Below are 22,130 nucleotides of genomic sequence, written 5' to 3' on the forward strand. Positions count from 1 at the left end.
TATGTGCCACATCCCAACATTCCCAAGCTCGTACATAGTGTGGAAGATTATGAACCATATTTATAAAGCATTTCCTGTCAAGTTCACTGGAACATTTTAAAAGGAAAAACTAAATAAAATTAAATAACCTGCACATAATAACATGGCTAATAATAATAATAATAATAATAATAATAATAATAATAATAATAATAATAATAATAATGTTTAAAATACTTTTAAAAAGTTAATAAACTAAAAGGATCAAAGAAGGAATTTGTAAAGAAACACAATTGACATTGAGTAAGTTGTATATATAAATAACACTAAAATAATGTTGTTGAACATATCAGTTCTAGCTGTCTCTAACTCTATCCAGCTGTCTTCTGAGTTGCTCTGTCCAGTGTGGATGTAGCCTTATCCAAACAAATCAAATCAATGGCGTGATAGCCCTCATTTGAGGCAAGGCTACTTTGTCACTTTTTGTTTACTGATTCCAAATGTCTTTTTAATAATGTAGGTCAGATTAATCATGGTCCACAATGGAGTGTGTGTGTGTGTTTAATCTAGTGGCAGGCAGAAGAGCTAGTTCTAAACATTAAACTGTGTTGCTTGCTGTCGCCTGGGTCTGTTTCTCTTCAATGCTTTGTTAAAAGGGCACAATCTGTCAAGCTTGTATTTAAACAATGGGCGTAGTAACCCCGCAGCAATTGCCAACTCAAACAACAGCAGCTCGCGTACGTACAGGATTTGCATTGCATTTCAAACATGCTCGCCATTCAAAGAACACGCAAACACATATAAGTATAGATTTGTATCCGTCATTGCCATGGCCGTACGTTCAAAATTAGAGCTGTCGTACAGTGGCCCAAACGTGGAAGTCAGTGTCATCTTAAAAAGCGCAGGCGAATCTACAAAGATGCAGGTCGAATTCACAGAGAAGCGTGACTGAAATAAAAAACTTATAACGGCAATAAAAACGTGCAGCATTTGTGTCGTACGTTTTTTTATTTCGGTCATGTTTTTTTTTTTGTACGCTACCCTTTTAAGATACAGCTCATTTTTAGATTCACCTGCATTTTTTAAGATGATACCTGCTCGCACCTTTGTGGCCTAGTCTAGTGGTTAAAGATGAAAAAGTCACCCATGATATACAGTACATCAGAAAGGTAGGGAATGAGAAAAGGCGATTCGATCCTTGTTAGCACACCATTCTCCCTCACCTGGTCGGCTGTTCCATGCGCTTATAACTCTCTGTGTAAAGAAAGTGCGTCCTACTGTTTGAAACTCTGCCCAGCTTCCATTTCTGTTTTCTTGTTCTTCTTTCAGTGTCATTCAATCGAAATAAAGAAGACAAAAACAACAACAGCAATTCACTTTTCTGTAGCACTTTTCATCGCAAGGATCCCAAAACACTCACAAAAAAGAATTAAAAACAGAAGCTGATAAAACAGAAATTTCAAAAAGGGATTCAAACATTTTGGTTTCAGTCTTGAGTCCCCGCTTCCCTGACAGAAGGCGGCAGAGCAGTCCACAATGTAGGCACTTTACAAGTGTCTTGGGTTAATTTTATCTGTGCCACTTATGATTTTAAAGACTTCAATCAAGTTCAGCCAGGGTACTAGAGACTGGCCCTGCCCCTTGCCCACTCCAAATGGACAATAACCTCAAACACGCAGAGTCAAAAGTGGGCAAGAGCTGTCTCTGGTGACTTCCAAAGCAGTTGTTAAATTGGCTTTAATTTTCAGTGTTCAGACGTGGCAACAGGGGATATACATTACTGACATGCATCATTGCTGATAGTAAACAGGTCTGAGGGCACATTTTTCTTTACCGCGGACGTGCAGTGAGAATAATGAGGGTGGAGTTCTACGTGGAAAATCAAACATGCGATATGAATTTCCAGCGACCTCCTATCAATCCGGCTTTGTGAGTTTCTGGGACAGGACTGATTTTTGGCATGTGACTGGGCTGCAGTTTGTGTGAGAGTAATTAACACACTCAGCCCGAGGGTAGGAGCTGAGGGACTGGGAGGGAGGGAAGCTGTGTGTTCTGGTCTAGTGGTTAGATGAGGGACTGGGAGGGAGGGAAGCAGTGTGGCCTAGTCTAATGTTTAGAGCTGAAGGACTGGGAGGGAGGGAAGCAGTGTGGCCTAGTCTAGTGGTTAGTTGAGGGACTGGGAGGGAGGGAGGCAGTGTGGTCTAGTCTAGTGGTTAGAGCTGAGGGACTGGGAGGGAGGGAGGCAGTGTGGTCTAGTCTAGTGGTTAGAGCTGAGGGACTGGGAGGGAGGGAAGCAGCGTGGCCTAGTCTAGTGGTTAGAGCTGAGGGGCAGAGTTGTGCTGGTCCTTTACTTATGAAAGGGGTAGGAGTATGGATTGTTTGGGCTGTCTGTTCTGTTTCCCACGGTAACATAAAATCCCCTCCTACAAATATATGCATCGTGGCAGAAGATATAAAACAGAAGTGTCAGTGTTTGTGAAAGGCTGTGTGTGTGTCTGTCTCTGCTCTGTTAGTCTGTGTGTGATGTATGTAGCGATTGAGTGTGAGTCTCTGTTTGGCTGGGGGTTTAAATCCCTCTGGATCAAAAGTGAGTTCACTTAACTCACTCAAGAAAGAGTTAGAATTAATATGCTTATTCTTTTAATGGACACACTTTAAAAGTCGTTACTTCATATCGAAGTTGTATTTTCAGAGTAATTCCCTTCAAGAATTTCCTGTCAGACTTTACATGACGTGTCTCTAATTCCTGTGCATTTACATAATGCTCGCTTACTAAATGCTTGTCTGCTTACACACAGGGTTTAAATTCTCATGGAATATTTCCCGGGGCCTAACTGCCACGAATCACCATCTCCCGCCCACACACTTCCGTAGCCAACCAGGAAATTACATCAAAGTACAATTAAAATAAGTAAAACACACACACACACACACACACACACACACAGCACTAGCAATAACCAGGGAAAGGAAAGATAGACATACAGTTCAGATGTGGCTCTCCTGTTGTTATGCTGCTCTCCATATACTGTACGTAAATGTTTTTATTTATGGTAAAGGTATTTTGTATTGTTTTTGCTACAGAACAGCCTCAGGCTGAAGTCAAGGTGTGGAAATATGTGCTCCTAACAGCTCTGGCTGAATTACACATAAAACAAGGCTATTGTGGATAGCTACAAGATGAATACAAAATTGCAAAACCAGGACGATTTAACAATTTTCCTTGTTCTGACCAGGTGTGACAGGGTGGCTGAGGGGGGTGATGTCAGGCCAGAGACAGACAGCAATACAGGCAGTGCTCGGGTTCAAAAGCACACTGTGGAGCCGTGTTTATTTACAACAAAAATAATTAAAATATTTCAACACAAAACACTGCTCACAGAGCAAAAATAAATAAACATAAACAAATCTCGCACACACAAAAAACTGACATCAGCTAAACAAGTACAGTGCTCCAGCACACGCAGCAAATGTTTTCCTACTTTCTGTTCTCGCTCACGTTCTCATTCTCGCTCTCGCTCAGGTTCTCGTTCTCTCTCGCGTTCTCTCATTCTCGTTCTCATTCTCGTTCTCGTTCTCGTTCTCATTCTCGCTCTCGCTCAGGTTCTTGTTCTCTCTCGCGTTCTCTCGTTCTCGCTCTCGCTCTCGCTCTCGTTCTCGCTCTCGTTCTCGTTCTCGCTCTCGCTCAGGTTCTCGTTCTCTCTCGCGTTCTCTCATTCTCGTTCTCGTTCTCATTCTCATTCTCGTTCTCGTTCTCGTTCTCGCTCTCACTCTCGTTCTCGTTCTCGCTCTCGCTCTCGCTCTCGCTCTCATTCTCGTTTTCGTTCTCATTCTCATTCTCGTTCTCGTTCTCGTTCTCGCTCTCACTCTCGTTCTCGTTCTCGCTCTCGCTCTCATTCTCGTTCTCGTTCTCGTTCTCGTTCTCGTTCTCGTTCTCGTTCTCACTCTCGCTCTCGTTCTCGCTCTCGTTCTCATTCTCGCTCTCGCTCAGGTTCTCGTTCTCTCTCGCGTTCTCTCATTTTCATTCTCGTTCTCGCTCTCGTTCTCGTTCTCGCTCTCGCTCAGGTTCTCGTTCTCTCTCGCGTTCTCTCATTCTCGTTCTCATTCTCGTTCTCGCTCTCGCTCTCGTTCTCGCTCTCGTTCTCGCTCTCGCTCTCATTCTCGTTCTTGTTCTCGTTCTCGCTCTCTTGCTCTCGTTCTCGTTCTCGTTCTCGTTCTCGTTCTCCTGAACACCCACCTTGAACAGGGAGAGCTGCAGGCTTTTATACAGGTGACCATCTCCCGATTAGCAACAAAGAATCAATTAATTAACTCGGGAGATGGTCACCTTCTGTACGGGGTTTTTGTGGTGAGGCTTCCCCATCCATGCTGCCAAACAATAAACAAAACACAGCTTTTTGCTGTCATATTTATAAGCAATAAATCATAATAATAAAACAAATACAGTATGATTAAATAGTTGATGACTGTGATGTAGGTCAGCAGTATGTACAGAATATTATTATTTAGCAGACACTTTTATCCAAAGCGACTTGGTGGTGAACTATGCATCACAACTGCTGCTGTTGCAGTCACTTACAATAGGACCTTGTTTCTCATCTGAAGGACGGCGCACAAGGAGGTTAAGTGACTTGCTCAGGGTCACGCACAGTGAGTCAGTGGCTGGGATTGAACTGAGAACCTCCTGGGAACAAGCCCCTTTCTTGAACCACTGGACCACCAAGCCTATTACAGAATAAAAAGTAATGAAAGTAGTCTGTGATCACGTAATCTAAGTAGGTATTTGTATCATGGCAAAGTATATTAAAATTGATTTACAGTATGTGGAATAACTTCTTGGGTTCTTGAGATAAAATTTTGTCGCATATCTGATTGTCGTGAAACTTGGTAGTAACATTATTTAGCATCAGTTATAAAGAATGTCAGTTTCTGGAGAGATGTACAGCCCTATTTTTTACATTTCAGTTTTCTGGTACACAACACAACCTTCAGCACTCTACAACCATTGAAATGACCCATGCTTTTCTGAAAAGACTCTCTCTGCTTTGTCTTCAAGGAAGTACAATCTAGACAGGGAGAGTTCATCAAAATCACTGCGTATGACTCACTTGGCAGGCAGGATCTTTTTTTTTTTTTTTAAAAGGATTTTATGGCATTTAGCACATTCCGTGCAGAAAATATCATCTGGCTTGTAACGTCGTTTTAACCACCAGACAGACAGGACGCAAGCCCTTTAACTGTTTCAGTGCATTTTCCATTGTTAATTTCACCCACAAAAACAGGGTTTCAGTAATGGTGATTAAGACTAGCATGGATGCTGAATGCTGCTTTATATCTCGTAACCAGAGCCAACATTTGAACTGCTAGAAGCCACCTTCTTTATCTTTTTTTACAGTGGTGAGGGGATGGAATGAGTTACCTAGTCATGTTGTTGAAGGAGACACTTCTTCACACAGAGAGTGGTGAGGGGATGGAATGGCTTACCTAGTCATGTTGTTGAAGGAGACTCTTCTTCCCACAGAGAGTGGTGAGGGGATGGAATGGGTTACCTAGTCATGTTGCTGAAGGAGACTCTTCTTCACACAGAGAGTGGTGAGGGGATGGAATGGGTTACCTAGTCATGTGGTTGAAGGAGACTCTTCTTCACACAGAGAGTGGTGAGGGGATGGAATGGGTTACCTAGTCATGTTGCTGAAGGAGGCTCTTCTTCACACAGAGAGTGGTGAGGGGATGGAATGGGTTACCTAGTCATGTTGTTGAAGGAGACACTTCTTCACACAGAGAGTGGTGAGGGGATGGAATGGGTTACCTAGTCATGTTGTTGAAGGAGACACTTCTTCACACAGAGAGTGGTGAGGGGATGGAATGGGTTACCTAGTCATGTTGTTGAAGGAGACTCTTCTTCACACAGAGAGTGGTGAGGGGATGGAATGGGTTACCTAGTCATGTTGTTGAGATGCTGAATCACTGGGATCCTTTTAGTAGTCGCCAATTATTTTGTATTATTTTCTCCCAATTCAATTATTATTTAAGCACGGCTCACCGCTACCACCCCTGCGCTGACTCGGGAGGGGCGAAGATGAACACACGCTGTCCTCCGAAGCGTGTGCCGTCAGCCGACCGCTTCTTTTCACACTGCGGACTCACCGTGCAGCCGCCTCAGAGCTATAGCGTCTGAGGACAACGCAGCTCTCGGGCAACTTACAGGCAAGCCCGCAGGCGCCCGGTCAGACCACAGGGGTCGCTGTTGCGCGGTGAGCCGAGGACACCCTGGCCTACCTAAACCCTCCCCCCCGGGCGACGCTCGGCCAATTGTGTGCCGCCCCCTGGGAGCTCCCGTCCACGGTCGGCTGTGGAATAGCCTGGACTCGAAGTATTTCTCTAGATATATGCAGTACTGTTGGGTTTAGGAAAACACCAATCACTGTCACAGATAATTGGCTGGCTCCCGATCACCGCTCGCATCCAGTTCAAGACTCTTGTACTAGCCTACAGATGCCTTGACCAGACTGCACCCAGCTACCTCCAGACCCTCATCTCTCCCTACACCCCCACTCGACCTCTCCGCTCCGCCTGCACTAGAAGACTAGCTCTACCACCGCTACGCTCCCCTGCCTCCAAAGCCCGCTCCTTCTCCACCCTTGCTCCGCAGTGGTGGAATGACCTTCCTACAGATGTCAGGACTGCCCAGTCCCTGACCACATTCCGGCGCCTCCTTAAGACTCACCTCTTCAAAGAGCACCTGTAGAACTCCTCTGTTTGTATCCTGGGACACTATCACCCTTCATGTAAATGTGCTTTATTTTGCTCTTATCAGCCCCTATTTTACTGCATTTAATCCTGTACTTCAGAATACTGTAATCTGCCAAGTTTTTAACCTGTAGTACTTTGTATTTAATCACATCCTGATGTAACTATCACTATTTAATCATATCCTGATGTAACTATCACTATTACCTGCTGTATTATTGAATTGTGGTTTGTCAAACTTGTACTTTACTTGAACAAAAGTTATTGTATTTCTTGCTCTTATTGTATTACTTGTATTGTAACGCTTGAAATGTTTTTGCCTACGATTGTAAGTCGCCCTGGATAAGGGCGTCTGCTAAGAAATAAATAATAATAATAATAATAATAATAATAATAATAATTGACATCAACGTTTTGTATTTGCATTTCAGATCCTTTTTTACTGGAGTACTAAACCACGTTTCCTGTAGGATCTACCTGACTTTTAAATCTCGTGACTGACTTCTCACTGTCGACAACATCACAATGGAACTTGAAAAACTCTCTGAAGCAGAAGGCATGATGGGAAACGGGAACCATGGGGGGGACTTAGGTCCGGAGAAAGTCACGCTGGAAGACAGGTGAGTTGATACACAGGGACGTCACAAAGGGTCCCATTGACAGCACAGCAACCTGTTCAGAATGACTGATTTGGTTGAAGTGAGACTTGGCAGAAGTCGCTTATCTGATACCAATTTACAGCAGGATTTTAACAATAACCCCCCCTGTCTTGTAATAGATTTAACTAAAGTATTCAGTAGGTAGTATCTCCTTATCTTAGGGCCAGCCCAGAGGTGGCCACCCCACTGCTGGTCTCTATTCCAAACCTGTTCTAAATTGTTTAATTCAACCAATCAAACCTCTGCTTCTAAAGGAACTCAAAATCCCAGAAGCTGGATCAATCACGGCTTTCCTATGACTGTTGTGTTTTCAATGTACTTTCTTCTTGCAACTTCTCAAGCTTAAAGTGTAGCATTGAAATTTCTACAAGGAGCGCTTGATACATTTTCTGTACTAACAGCTTCAAATAAAATACCATTAAAAAATTCACCCCGATATGTTTTTATATAGGAAAACATGACACCTACCACATGAGGTGACACTTTACATTAAGCGCCTCTCATTAATGTGTAATTACATAGTAGTAACTTAGTAAATACATGTGTACTTACACATCATTACAATGTAATTATACACAGTTACAATGTACTTAATGTGTAAATCTTTTTGCACAGTGCAACAAACTACTTCCACTGAAGTGGCTGTTAGTTAGTCAATGACATTTTTTGAACAACCACAGCAATTATTATGACTCTAAAATATCAAATCCAAGTCCAGTTCCTTCAAAGGTATTGGAATTGGCAATCGATTCCAAAAAAAGAACTGGAATCGGAACTGAAAATCAGGAACTGACCCCTATCTTGTTTGGATGATCTAGCCCATAATACAAAGATCATTATCAGACAACTAGAACTGAAAAGACGCTCCTGTACATAACACAGAGATAAACAAAACGCTGTATTGGGGTAAATTCAACGAGGACCACTCACAAACGGAAGAAAAAATCAAGTGAGCTGTAAGTAACCTGATCTCTAACAGTGGGTGGGTTGTATTCGTGTGGTTTGGGGTCTGTACTGGGTAAGTTCATGTAAGGGTAAGTTGCTAATCTCACAGAGTGCCAGGGAGTCCTAACAAAGAGACTTCTCTTTCTCTCCCTGGGCTGGAATTGGAGCTGCTGTTGATTTAGGAGAGTCAGCAACTCCCACTGTTATTATACTGCAACAGGGATTCATAACAGCAGGGTGCAATATTTTATAGATTAACACTTTACATGAAGTGTCTCGATCAGTTCCATATCATTACAATGTTATTATGCACAGTTACAACGTACTTAATGTGTAAATATTTTTACAGTTGTATCAGAAAGGGGTTAGGGGGAGGTTAGGTATAGAGTTAGGGTTAGTGGGGTGTGATAGGTTGCACTTTAGGGAGTGGAGGACAACATACACAAACTGGATGGTCAAAAGTTGCAGTTCAAAACCAAGCGTTTATTTAGACTGTACACGTCTTGCAATGGGGATATTTACAGGGGCATAGTAAAATACAGGCAAATAAAACACAGTGGTAGTACAGGGTACTGACATCAACAGCCAGTGAATGAGAGAAGCAATCCTGCAAACACTGTTCAGAACACAAGGTCAGGCAGCAAGCAATTTGTAAATCTTGCTGTGTAGAGTGTGGCTCCACTCCTCTCCTCTCCTCTCCTCCTCCTCCTCCTCCTCCTTCTCCTTCTCCTCCTCCTCTATCTCTCTCTCTCCTCTCCTCTCTCCTGGCATCCCCCAGCACGACTAACTCCCTAACACACACACCTCCCCTATATACTCCAGACTCCACCTCTTCAATCAGTCCTGCACCTATCCCTAAGGAACAGGTGCAGCTAATCCAACAATGACTCAAGGAAATGGAGTCTGTAGCACATGTGCGATTTTCCTCTACCAAGATGGCCACCACAATTGGATACTAGGCTGAAGGTCTGCGCCATATTGGTAAGGAACGGAAGTTTGTCACCACCTGCTGGGTGACCGAAGTCCACCAATAAACAAGGGAGAAAACTTTAGCCTGCCACAGAGGGTTGGGATTAGGGTTAGGGTTATAGTTTAAAGTTAGGAATAGTGTACTTACATATACGTTATGTTATTATGCACAGTTACAGTGTACTTAATGTATTAATCTTTTTGCACGATATATATAAGTACACAATTGTATCAGAAAAGCGCTCATCTGGTTCCTAGTAGCTGATTGAGTGAAGAAGTGTCTCCTTCAGCAACATGACTAGGTAACCCATTCCATCCCCTCACCACTCTCTGTGTGAAGAAGAGTCTCCTTCAACAACATGACTAGGTAACCCATTCCATCCCCTCACCACTCTCTGTGTGAAGAAGTGTCTCCTTCAACAACATGACTAGGTAACCCATTCCATCCCCTCACCACTCTCTGTGTGAAGAAGTGTCTCCTTCACTCTGTCTTAAGTTAATAAGCAATAGGCTCTTGAGTGATTGGTGAAGGAGTCTCTACACAAAGGATCAGAAACATATTTGATTTCTTAATGGACTTGCATTTATTCCTGCAGCTATGAAGTGCCTGGAAAAGACAAAGCCGAATGTGAAGAGTTTTTACCGCACAAAACTGATGGAAAGAAAAGGACACAGTTTACAGACGTGAGTACCGTATGATTCAATGAATACATGTCAAAGCTAGCAAATGCAAACGATTTGTCTAACACATGTGACATGCCCTTCGACCTAACTCAAGAGCTACTGCCGTGCAATCTGGGTAATGTATTTCTTTGTTGAGTTTAATCAGAGAGCACATCTTGCCCAGGACTACAATCCCACAATCCACCGCAGAGATTTCTAAGGAAAGAAGCCAAGTGAAATCAAAATGATTTTTATATCAGAAGGATAAAATAATCACAGCTAAAATATAAGGGATTTGAGTTCATTTAATGGGACAGAATCAAACTGTTTTGAATGTTCCCAGTGTTTTAGTGTTTTACCAGTATATGTACATGTGTGTGGAGGGAAGGAAGGAGTGGGGAGGCAAGTATCACAGACAAAAGGAAGGGGGGGGGGGGGCATGGTCCAGAAAACCGCTGGGCAATTCCATGCATTGATAACTGTCCAATAAGGGCCCCCTACCTTCTGTTCTAAACTTTTAGCTTTCATGTACGCTCTCTCTCTCTCTCGTCCTACTCCCTGTACTGAATCTCAACTGGACAGTTTAAACATGGAGAGAGATACTGATGTGGTTTCCTGGTTTTCTTTCAGTTTGAAGGGAAGACGTCATTCGGGATGTCTGTGTTTAACCTCAGTAACGCCATCATGGGCAGTGGGATTCTGGGATTGGCGTACGCCATGTCGAACACTGGCATCGTGCTCTTTGTGTGAGTACCAGCCTGTTGGCTTCCATACCGTTTCCTCTGCACTGTCGCAAGGGCTGCATCGCATCCCCGTTGAGCTCCATTGTATTCTAGTCAGGACATTGCAATGTGGGGATTAATTAGTGTTACCAGTAGCTTATAAATATTGTTAGTAAAAAAAAAAAGTCAATAGATTCCCGATTCATGTAAAAGCCTGGGAATTGAAATCTTCAGCACAAGCTGTGTGGAATTTCTATAACCTTGAGCAGATAGGAGCCTGAATGTTGTAACTTCTAGAGAAATAACAGGGATTGGTTAGTTCCGCTTTTGGTAGTTAATATTGCGTCTCCACTGCAAAATGCTTTCTTTCTTTCTTTCTTTCTTTCTTTCTTTCTTTCTTTCTTTCTTTCACCAATCTTTTTGCATGTTATAACCATAACCTTAATCCTTTTCTGATACAATTGTGTACTTGCATATGTCATGCAAATTAAGTACATTGTAGCTATGCTTAAATAACATTGTAATTATGTGTAAGTACACATGTATTTACTAAGTAACTACTATGTAAATACACAGTAATTAGATACAGTTAATGTAAACTATCACCTAAAGTCCTTATTTATCATTTTTTTAAAAATCCCTGAAACTTCTTCATTGTAATAATAATTGCCAATACAATATTTCATACAATCTGCCAAAAAAAAAGTCAGTCCAGTCCTCAGACTTTCAGCGGCCTAGATTAGTGGATGGCCCCCAGCCCAGTAGCAGCTAAGGTGGGCAGTTTCCCCTCTCTGTAGCGGGGGGGGGGGGCCTGTTAGCTTGGCTTAATTAAATGCTAAATTCCCAGCAGGAGAGCTGCAGTCGCGTACGTCAGAGGTTGAGAGAGCCAAGTCATGGCTATTTTAGTAAATCCAATGCTGCCTGAACATGGATTTATTTGCCAGAGAGAAAGACTGTAAACAAATTACCTTCTATGGATGTCCAGTAGTGGCACTAGTAGCTACTGTGATAAGAGATAAGTTTTCCTATACTATACTTTTACCATACTTAATCATGGTTTATCATGCTCTACCGTACCTCTCTGTGCTGAGAGACTGGGAGGGAGGGAAGCAGTGTGGTCTAGTCTAGCAGTTAGAGCTGAGGGACTGGGAGGGAGGGAAGCAGTGTGGTCTAGTGGTTAGAGCTGAGGGACTGGGAGGGAAGGAGGCAGTGTGGCCTAGTCAAGTCATTAGATCTGAGGGACTGGGAGGGAGGGAAGCAGTGTGGTCTAGTCTAGCAGTTAGAGCTGAGGGACTGGGAGGGAGGGGAGCAGTGTGGTCTAGTGGTTAGAGCTGAGGGACTGGGAGGGAAGGAGGCAGTGTGGCCTAGTCAAGTCATTAGATCTGAGGGACTGGGAGGGAGGGGAGCAGTGTGGTCTAGTCTAGTGGTTAGAGCTGAGGGACTGGCAGGGAGGGAGGCAGTGTGGTCTAGTCTAGTCATTAGATCTGAGGGACTGGGAAAGAGTTTTGCCTTTTTCTTACCACCTCAAACTGCAGCTGCAGCTGTTGCAGTCAGTATGCCTCTGTAATGTACTGTCAGCCTCCTGAATTCAATTGTACCCAATTGGGTTAAGGAATTATGTGGAGTGAGATTCGATTTGGTAATAAAAATTCTATTTATATATCGCAGTTAAAGCTCTTGTGAGGCTAATCATCTGACTTGGTCAACTAGCCAACCTCCCTCCCAGGAACCCACTGGTGAAATTTGAGTAGACAGCTTTTATCTGTTCCCATTTCTCAACGCGTCCTGCATATCTAAATACTTTTACTTGTATTATGCCAGACGGCCCTGGAGAACTAGGAGTGTCCCAGTATTCGGCCTTCATTTTTTGTCCCGTTCAGAAACAGTAAAATTTTTAAATGTGTCCTGTTTTTTTGTTTATAGACTTTTGATGCCATGGTAAGTGTGGTTACCATGGCGTCAAACGCCTTTAAATACCTCCACTTTCCCTTGGAATACATTTTAATTATGATTGTGTTATTATATACATATTTTACATATTTTTAAAAAGAAATGTCCCAGTTTTTCACTCAAAGGTGATAGAGAGAACCAAACAGCAGCCTTCTGTTACATCAGAGACAGTGTAGTGTATTTAGATATATATTTACATTCTTTATAAAGTATTATAGTCTTATCATTTTCTTATATTCTATGCTAACCATAAGATGCCTTATTGCGAGAAATACATCATCATTTTTCCTTTTGTGTTCATATGTAGGCATATTCCCCAAATATATGCATTCCCACATCATAGCTAATTGTTTCACACCAGTGCAAGCGGTATTATACAAATATAGGCAACACTTTACATTAAGTGTCTCTAATATAATAATCTTTATTTTTATATAGCGCCTTTCATAGTGGACCACCATCACAAAGCGCTTTACAAGATACGAGACTAGGGTGTGTGAACTACGCATCAGCTACAGAGTCACTTACAACTACGTCTCACCCGAAAGACGGAGCACAAGGAGGTTAAGTGACTTACTCATGGTCACACAGTGAGTCAGTGGCTGAGGTGGGATTTGAACCGGGGACCTCCTGGTTTCAAGCCTGTTTCTTTAACCACTGGACCACACATCTGCCCAAACTGTTTATCCACCATGATCAAGCAGAACAGAAAAGATTAGATCAGAGATTGTAGATCTCACCAGTGTTTGTGTTGTGTTGTATGTGCTCCATGTGCTGCCATTGCTGGTAGTGTCACATGAGCTGTTCAGTGTGTTGATATGTAAATAAATCCTATTCGCCTGCGGGGGCGTATCAACTTCAACCTCCGTCTCGATCTCCTGCCTGCCCCTCAGCAGGGAATGCACGCACCCACACGACAGATGGCTACCCTGTCACAAGCATTAATACCCTCAGTACAATAGTGTAGATTTACACATAAAGTGCATTGTAACTATGCATAATAACATTGTAATGATGTGTAAGTGCACATGTATTTACTAAGTAACTACTATGCAAAATACACAATAATTAGAGACACGTGTTAAAAAAATCTGTTTTCCTATATTATAGATGGGAAGGCGGGAGACTGGATAGCAGTCTTATATAACCCTACAGCTGGAGTAGTGCTTAGAACAGTACTTAGACTTTTAAAAATATCGCTTTGCTGGCAGATTGCATGCTGTCTGCTGTAATAATTAAGGTTCCCGCTAACCTGCTTTGCTAGCAGTGAAGAGAAAGCCATTTGCCTTGTATGTGAGTCTCGTCTGCCTGGACTGTAATCAGATTAGTGGATTTCAGTGCTTGTTTGGGAGTCTTAACCTGTGCTGATCTCTGCTATAAGAAATACTGTACCAGTCTAATAATCACTGAGACAGAAACAGCACCGTTAGAAACTTTCTGTATCTCTAATTGGTTGGAACCAGGCAACCTGAAACTTGATTGGAGACTGGGAAAAGAGGCGGGGAAAAAGAAGAAAGTTCCCTTCGTAAAAGCATAGCAAAGTGCAACATGGTAAAGCATAGGGAAGCATTGTAAAGCACAGAGAGGGATGGTAAAGCATAGGGAAGCATTGTAAAGCACAGAGAGGTCTGGTAAAGCATAGGGAAGCATCGTAAAGCACATAGAGGTCTGGTAAAGCATAGGGAAGCATTGTAAAGCACAGAGAGGTCTGGTAAAGCATAGGGAAGCATTGTAAAGCACAGAGAGGTCTGGTAAAGCATAGGGAAGCATTGTAAAGCACAGAGAGGTGTGGTAAAGCATAGGGAAGCATTGTAAAGCACAGAGAGGTCTGGTAAAGCATAGGGAAGCATTGTAAAGCACAGAGACGTCTGGTAAAGCATAGGGAAGCATTGTAAAGCACAGAGAGGTCTGGTAAAGCATAGGGAAGCATTGTAAAGCACAGAGAGGTCTGGTAAAGCATAGGGAAGCATTGTAAAGCACAGAGAGGTCTGGTAAAGCATAGGGAAGCATTGTAAAGCACAGAGAGGTCTGGTAAAGCATAGGGAAGCATTGTAAAGCACAGAGAGGTCTGGTAAAGCATAGGGAAGCATTGTAAAGCACAGAGACGTCTGGTAAATAATAGGGAAGCATTGTAAAGCACAGAGAGGTATGGTAAAGCATAGGGAAGCATTGTAAAGCACAGAGAGGTCTGGTAAAGCATAGGGAAGCATTGTAAAGCACAGAGAGGTCTGGTAAAGCATAGGGAAGCATTGTAAAGCACAGAGACGTCTGGTAAATAATAGGGAAGCATTGTAAAGCACAGAGAGGTATGGTAAAGCATAGGGAAGCATTGTAAAGCACAGAGAGGTGTGGTAAAGCATAGGGAAGCATTGTAAAGCACAGAGAGGTGTGGTAAAGCATAGGGAAGCATTGTAAAGCACATAGAGGTATGGTAAAGCATAGGGAAGCATTGTAAAGCACAGAGAGGTGTGGTAAAGCATAGGGAAGCATTGTAAAGCACAGAGAGGTGTGGTAAAGCATAGGGAAGCATTGTAAAGCACAGAGACGTCTGGTAAATAATAGGGAAGCATTGTAAAGCACAGAGAGGTATGGTTAAGCATATTACAAAACAAACCATAGTTTATGGAAAATGCATAGTATACCATTGGAAAAGCATGATGAAACTGCAAATAGTGTCACTTTCTCGTGGTAAATAAGAATATTGAGATATTTTACAGAACTTATTTTACTGTAGCTTTTTGGTCTCTGCACAGAAATGGCCAGGGCTATAGACTTTGATCGGCTGAAAAAGTCTGATATCAGGTCGCTGACATATCAGTGCCCAGTGGCAGATAGAAAAAATGGCTTCCAGTTTGAGTTGAGTTGACCAGACCCATCTCACCTTGACGTTGGTCATCCTCGCAATCATATTCTTTTTTTTGTGTTATTATAAAAGACTTCTTGCAGCCACTGCTTCTCTAACAGAGTTGTGTTTTTCAGAGCTCTCTTACTGTCTATTGCCCTGCTGTCTGCGTACTCCATACACTTGCTGTTGAAATCTGCCGGCGTTGTGGGTAAGGTTACTTTCCGTTTCATGTTGTCTATCTAGGATCTCAGGCGAGAGATGATGTTCTGTTCTTGATTGTTGCTTCTACAGGCATAGATGTAAGGTTATACCAAAATAATTACAGTAAGGAGTATTTATCAAACTCTCCATGCAGATACTTCAGTGCTGTATTTATGCTCAACATTGAAAAGTCATAAGCAGTGAATGGTACTCAAATGCAAGCTAATGTCAATGTAATTATAATTCTAATTGACCCCAGTTCTGATGTAAGTTAAACCTGGACACACGCAGTATTTGATTTTATTGGAAGGCTGTATCATATTGTCCTAACTAATGCGTTCTTCTCTGGTTTAGAATCACTTTGTATAGAATTGAAAGTCATTACACTTCTTAAAAGCCAGAAGTGCTCTCAAACATCTATAAGTCTATCTGGTAGACCACCAAATCTCTGTCCTTGTTTTCCAGGGATCAGGGCTTACGAACAGCTGGGTAACAGGGCGTTTGGACACCCGGGTAAAATTTTGGCCGCATTGATAATCAGCATGCACAATATTGGAGGTAAGTACACAGGCATGAATAATATTTAAGGCTGGGGTGTATCTTTTTTGGTCACACTGACATATATCGTGCAAAAGGATTTACACAATAAGTACATTTTAATTACGCATACAAACCATTTTTTTCTTCGAAGGAATTGGAATTTATATTTTAGAGACAATTCTTGTGATGGTTCAACTGCTTTCATTTGAAGTCAGTTGAATTGACTAACAAACAGTGACTTCAGTTCAGTAGCGGGGTTCCCAAAAATATATTTACGCTTATAACTTTAAAGTCTGTTTCAAAGCTCTTTTCAAAATGTCTGCTCTAGTGCACTGGGGTTTGAGATATGTCCTCTAAATCACTGCAGGAAGGAAAAAACAAACACGTGCTCTGGCTTTTTTGTTCTGTACCACATTGCTGTGTTACCTGTTTGAAAATGTGGGCAATAATCCTTACACTACCAGTGCACTGGAGCAGACATTTTGAAAAGAGCTTTAAAACAGACTTTAAAGTTATGTGAAAAAAGTTGTCAGGATGTTAGCAATGAAAAGAAAAATTGCAGGCACGTTATTTAAACAGTTGTAGCAACAGACGTGCAACGTTATATTTTTCAGCACCCCGCTATTTATTCTCTAAGTCTTGTGTTGCCATTTTAACAGAATACTGCTAATTGGCATTTTGATCGAGTACGTGCTGGAATTGGTTAAAAGGGAATTTGGGATTGGGAGCATACTGTATGTATATGACGTGGTAAACTTATATAAGGGGAGACGGGGAAGAATATCAGTGTTGCACAGGAAGTTTCACTGCAAAATGCTTCACGTGTGGGCATCAGAGCAACCTTAATAAACGTCCTCCTCTCCTATACAATAGAGCTGTAGTTGAGTCTGCTGTGTGTAAGCTAAACAAGGTGTTTTTCTCTCCACAGCAATGTCCAGCTATCTCTACATTGTGAAGTATGAACTCCCTCTTGTACTGCAAGCCTTTTTAGGCAAGACTGAAAATACAGGGTGAGATTTGCACCAATGGGGATCCACAGTCTGATAGATGAGCGTGTTGGGTGTAAAACTGGAGTGCCAACACGGCCCGCTTAACCAAGATTAGCGGGCTGTGGAGGAAAGTAGTTAACAGGAATCCTATTACAGTTCAAAACTGAACATGATTGTGAGGTACTGCGTCTTTGAAAAGCTCTCCCATACTTTTACTGGATCTATATGAAGTCTACTAGTTGACTATCCCTCATTATATAGATTCTCATTATCTAAACAGCAGTGCTGTGCCCTGTTATATATCTTACCTTTTTGCATCTAGCTTGAAAACTACTGTCATGAAACTTGGTATTAGTCCCAGTGTACAGGTAACAAGCTCAGGTGTGTCTTCTTAAACTCCTAGTAAAACCAGGAATGGATCAAACTGCTGTGCAATGGGAGTCTTATTTCCATCCCTGATATAGTCAGCTTCATCCCCCTGTAGCTCTGGTTTTGAATTTACAGGTGTGGCAATGGGGCATGTGTGTTACTGATGTGCATGTTTGACTCAAGCAAAAAGGAGTTGGCTCAGTCCCTTCAAAGAGAATCTGTGCATTGATCTGATGGTCATAGTTAGCACTCAGCAATGTGCACATGTATAAGAACACCCCATTGCTTCACTAGTTTTTATGTGTTGTGCATATGAAATCAAATCACTGTAACTGAAAATCTTGGAAAATTGTCAAAATAGGGTAATTGGCGACTGATGGCTAATTGGCTACACATGCAATTCATTTAAAACAGTAAGAGAAAAGGAACACAGAGCCACAAATGGTAAAATGCAGGAGACTTTTTAGAAAGTTGTTCGAGATGCCTAATTAAAACACAAAGTGGTCTAACCTTTTCACACACAAGTGTTTCTTTATCGCTGATTACTGAGCGAAAATTCAAATTTGCACACCCTGAGGTTTTCATGCAGGTAGGTAGGCTTTTGTAACTGCTTAGGTGAATGCATGTGCTATGTTTATTGACAACCAATGTAAACAGTCGGTTTATTTCGTCGGTTTATAGTGGTAACAGGCAGCAATAAACTGATGTTGGCTTGTTTGGGGGCAAATTAATTTCCTAGTTTCTAAACGCTGTTTCTCAGACCTGCTCTGTTTAATAATAAATAGGCAGACAGCACAGTATAGTTTTAACATTTGATAGTGTAGCAGTGTGGAGTAGTGGTTAGGGCTCTGGACTCTTGACCGGAGGGTCGTGGGTTCAATCCTAGGTGGGGGACACTGCTGCTGTACCCTTGAGCAAGGTACTTTACCTAGATTGCTCCAGTAAAAACCCAACTGTATAAATGGGCAATTGTATGTAAAACTAATGTTCTATCTTGTAACAATTGTAAGTCGCCCTGGATAAGGGCGTCTGCTAAGAAATTAATAATAATACATATTAGTAGAGTTTATTGGATTCCAGTCAAATGCAATCTGAAACATCTGTAGGAGGTTAGAAGGATGCAAAACTAAGGCAGTTATATTGTTCAAATTAAAGAGACAGGCAGAGATGAATGGACAGAAAGGTCTGAGAACCTTTTGTTGAACTTCCAGAGTAATCGAGGGACCCAGGGTATACCAGGAGAACATGCCCAAATGGGTAATCGAGGGACCCAGGGTATACCAGGAGAACATGCCCAAATGGGTAATCGAGGGACCCAGGGTATACCTGGAGAACATGCCCAAATGGGTAATCGAGGGACCCAGGGTATACCAGGAGAACATGCCCAAATGGGTAATCGAGAGACCCAGGGTATACCAGGAGAATATGCCCCACACCACAGTGATGGTACTATAGGATACATACAAGCATAAGAGCATTTACGAATGAGAGGAGGTCATCCGGTTCCTAGCAGCTGATTGATCTCAGAACTTTGCAAAATCGGGTCTTAAAGGATCCCAGTGATTCTGCCTCAACAACATGACTTGGTAACCCATTCCATCCCCTCACCACTCTCTGTGTGAAGAAGTGTCTCCTTCAACAACATGACTAAGTAACCCATTCCATCCCCTCACCACTCTCTGTGTGAAGAAGTGTCTCCTTCCCTCTGTCCTAAGTCTACCCTTGTTCCTGGTACCTGAGCTACAGTTAAAGTATTGGCTTGTCAACACCTTTTCAAAGACTACAACTAAGTCCCTCCTAATTCTTTGTTCCAGGCTAGATAAATTCCTGTGATTCAGCGTCCGCTGGTCACAGGCTTTTAAAGGGTTAAACAAGGATTGATTGACTTTTTTCTCTCCTATGTCTCTAAACAGTGTCTTTGTGCTCCTCATCCACAGGGAATGGTTCATGGATGGGAAGTATCTGATCATCATTGTAAGTGTTATAGTTATCCTGCCCCTGGCGTTAATGAGACAACTTGGTACGTCCTTACAAATTATTATTATTACTGTTATTGTTAGGCATGCTAATTATTTACAGTTTATAGGTGGCTGTGTGGTCCAGTGGTTAAAGAAATTGACTTGTAACCAGGAGGTCCCCGGTTCAAATCCCAGCTCAGCCACTGACTCAGTATAATGTCAGTTTAATGATAGATGCACACATGGATTGCATATCTATTGACTGTTTATTAACATGTAACCAAACGACTTATTGCATATTAGTTACATACTTCTTTACAACACTCAAAGCGTGACGGAGCTGTCTGTGTTTTGTGTTCAGGTTACCTTGGCTACACCAGTGGATTCTCATTGGCCTGCATGGTATTCTTCCTTATTTCGGTAAGTTTGGAGTTTCAGTCTAGGTGGCCTGTCACTGGCCCGTCATGCATGTGTATCCCTTTTTGTAGCTTGCTCAGGTCACAGATGAAGAGTTTGGACTAAACCTGGTGTCAATCAATCACACTCCTGAGCTATTCCACTCCAGGTTTAACAGGTAACATCAGATAAGCATCTACTTCAGGGTTTAATTGGTTCAGTGGGGTTGGAAATAAGACCAGGAGTGGAAAGACTAACTTTGATCAGAACTGAAGAGCAGCTCCTGAACTCACAGTCAAAGCAACACAGACTGAGCAAAAAATGTAATACACCGCACCACAGTTAAAGAACTACAGCTCCCAGCATCCCTCACTATTGCTGCGAGTGCAAGCGGCATGCTGGGAATTGTAGTCCCAGGCAGGGCTGTACCGATTCACCATACAGTACAATAACTATAGCAGTGCAGCTAGAACTGAAGAGCCGTTCCTGAAGTCACAGTCAGAGGAGCGCAGACAAAATAATGGGTGCGTTCACGGAGAAGATCATTGGCTAAACTGGTCAGATTCTGCGTGAACGCACCCACAAATAACACAATATTTGAGTATGAAATAAGAGCATCAGATGGAAAAGGGTAAGAGGGCAGTAAGTGAATTAAACGAGACTTACTATTTCAGTGTTAGTCTGTAGGCGGTAGAATTATTGTTCTATTTTAAAACGAGCACAGAGGCGGGAATCCATTTATATCCAGTTGCACTGTAATTATCCACAGTAAACTAGTGTGTTTTTATTCAAGCCTGTAATGCCAGAATATTTTTGCAAAGAGAAAAGCTACTTTATTTATGTAACTAGATTTTCTTGTACAAACACATTTTTTTTTTGTTTCTGTTAGGCAATTCTGGCTTGCGAGACTGGATTTAGAGAATAATAAAATCAAGGGGTGGTATTGTAGGGTTAATACGTGGGCTTACTTACTAACGTTCAATATATAATTTGCTTCGCTTCCTTTAAAAACAACTGCGAATAGTTTCGATCTGGGCGTGTAGGGATTGTTCTGCATGGTCACTCCCTGAAGGGCGTAAGGGGTATGGAAGGCAAAGATAAACTTCAACAGAACTTCTCAATTAAGGCCTGACACAAAGCTGACATAATGTGGTCTTACAGGGAAGTGACCTTACCACAAAAAGGCCAGTTTTCTGTCACAGATGAATACCATGAGAGTTTGACTAGGCTAATTCTTAGCAGACGCCCTTATCCAGTGCGACACACAACTGTTACAAGATACCACATTATTTTTTACATACAATTACATTATTTTTACATACAATCCCCCATTTATACAGTTGGGTTTTTTTACTGGAGCAATCTAGGTAAAGCACCTTGCTCAAGGGTACAGCAGCAGTGTCCTCCCCACCTGGGATTGAACCCACAACCCTCCGGTCAAGAGTCCAGAGTCCTAACTACTACTCCACACTGCTTTTCACACTGGTTAACGCTTTCTTCAAATGAAATACATTTTATTTGAACAGTTTGTCTTGCTATTAATGTTCTTTTAGAAAACTGTTTCAATGTACTGTCTTTTTATTATTTTGTAACTATGCATAATAACATTGTCATTATGTGTAAGTACCCACATATTTACTAAGTAACTACGATGTAATTACACAGTCATTAGAGGCACTTTATGGAAAGTGTTACCAGGTAGGTATGTGTTTCTGGTAATCACTATACAGCATTCTGTATTTACTTGAAATTCTGAAGCTAGTGAAGTTTTCATTTTCAATAAGCTTCTGTTCTGATTTTAGGTCATATATAAGAAGTTCAATATACCCTGTCCACTCCCAGGCAATGTGACCGACACCAGCCTCATCTCAAATGTCCCATTAAACCAAACTTATGAGGACCAATGCACTGCCAAAACCTTTACCATCAACTTACAAGTAAGTACGTGGCAATACTTGAGACAAACTCCAAATCTCCACATCTGCTGCCTAAAGCCAATGATTTTGAAATAAAAAGTAAATATTTTAATTATATTGATGTTTGTAATTATGATTACAAACCCTGATTAGCACTAATCTTGGTCTGATTTACCCAACATTCAGTAGCACATGGTTAGTGATAACTTCTGATATCAGTCAGTCAGCATATAGTGTTCTGAACTTAAGCCAATGGAAAGGCAATGGAAACAGTACACT

The 22,130-nt window shown here is 41.9% G+C and overlaps 1 protein-coding gene across 2 annotated transcripts in view; it reads left to right on the top strand.

Annotated features, from left to right (window-relative positions):
- slc38a5b (solute carrier family 38 member 5b) overlaps positions 1–22,130 on the top strand; it is a 41,963-nt gene that overhangs the window by 12,803 nt on the left and 7,030 nt on the right. For both annotated transcript variants that reach the window (XM_034007189.3, XM_034007190.3), the window contains exons 2-10: positions 7,161–7,349; positions 9,899–9,986; positions 10,596–10,711; positions 15,617–15,690; positions 16,149–16,241; positions 17,152–17,233; positions 19,519–19,601; positions 19,901–19,959; positions 21,738–21,872. In XM_034007189.3, coding sequence (XP_033863080.1) covers positions 7,255–7,349; positions 9,899–9,986; positions 10,596–10,711; positions 15,617–15,690; positions 16,149–16,241; positions 17,152–17,233; positions 19,519–19,601; positions 19,901–19,959; positions 21,738–21,872 — 825 coding nt within the window. In that variant the 5' untranslated portion in view covers positions 7,161–7,254. The remainder of the gene's footprint in view (positions 1–7,160; positions 7,350–9,898; positions 9,987–10,595; positions 10,712–15,616; positions 15,691–16,148; positions 16,242–17,151; positions 17,234–19,518; positions 19,602–19,900; positions 19,960–21,737; positions 21,873–22,130) is intronic.

This window comes from Acipenser ruthenus, chromosome 56 (assembly GCF_902713425.1).
Source record: "Acipenser ruthenus chromosome 56, fAciRut3.2 maternal haplotype, whole genome shotgun sequence".
Taxonomy (NCBI): Eukaryota; Metazoa; Chordata; class Actinopteri; order Acipenseriformes; family Acipenseridae; genus Acipenser; species Acipenser ruthenus.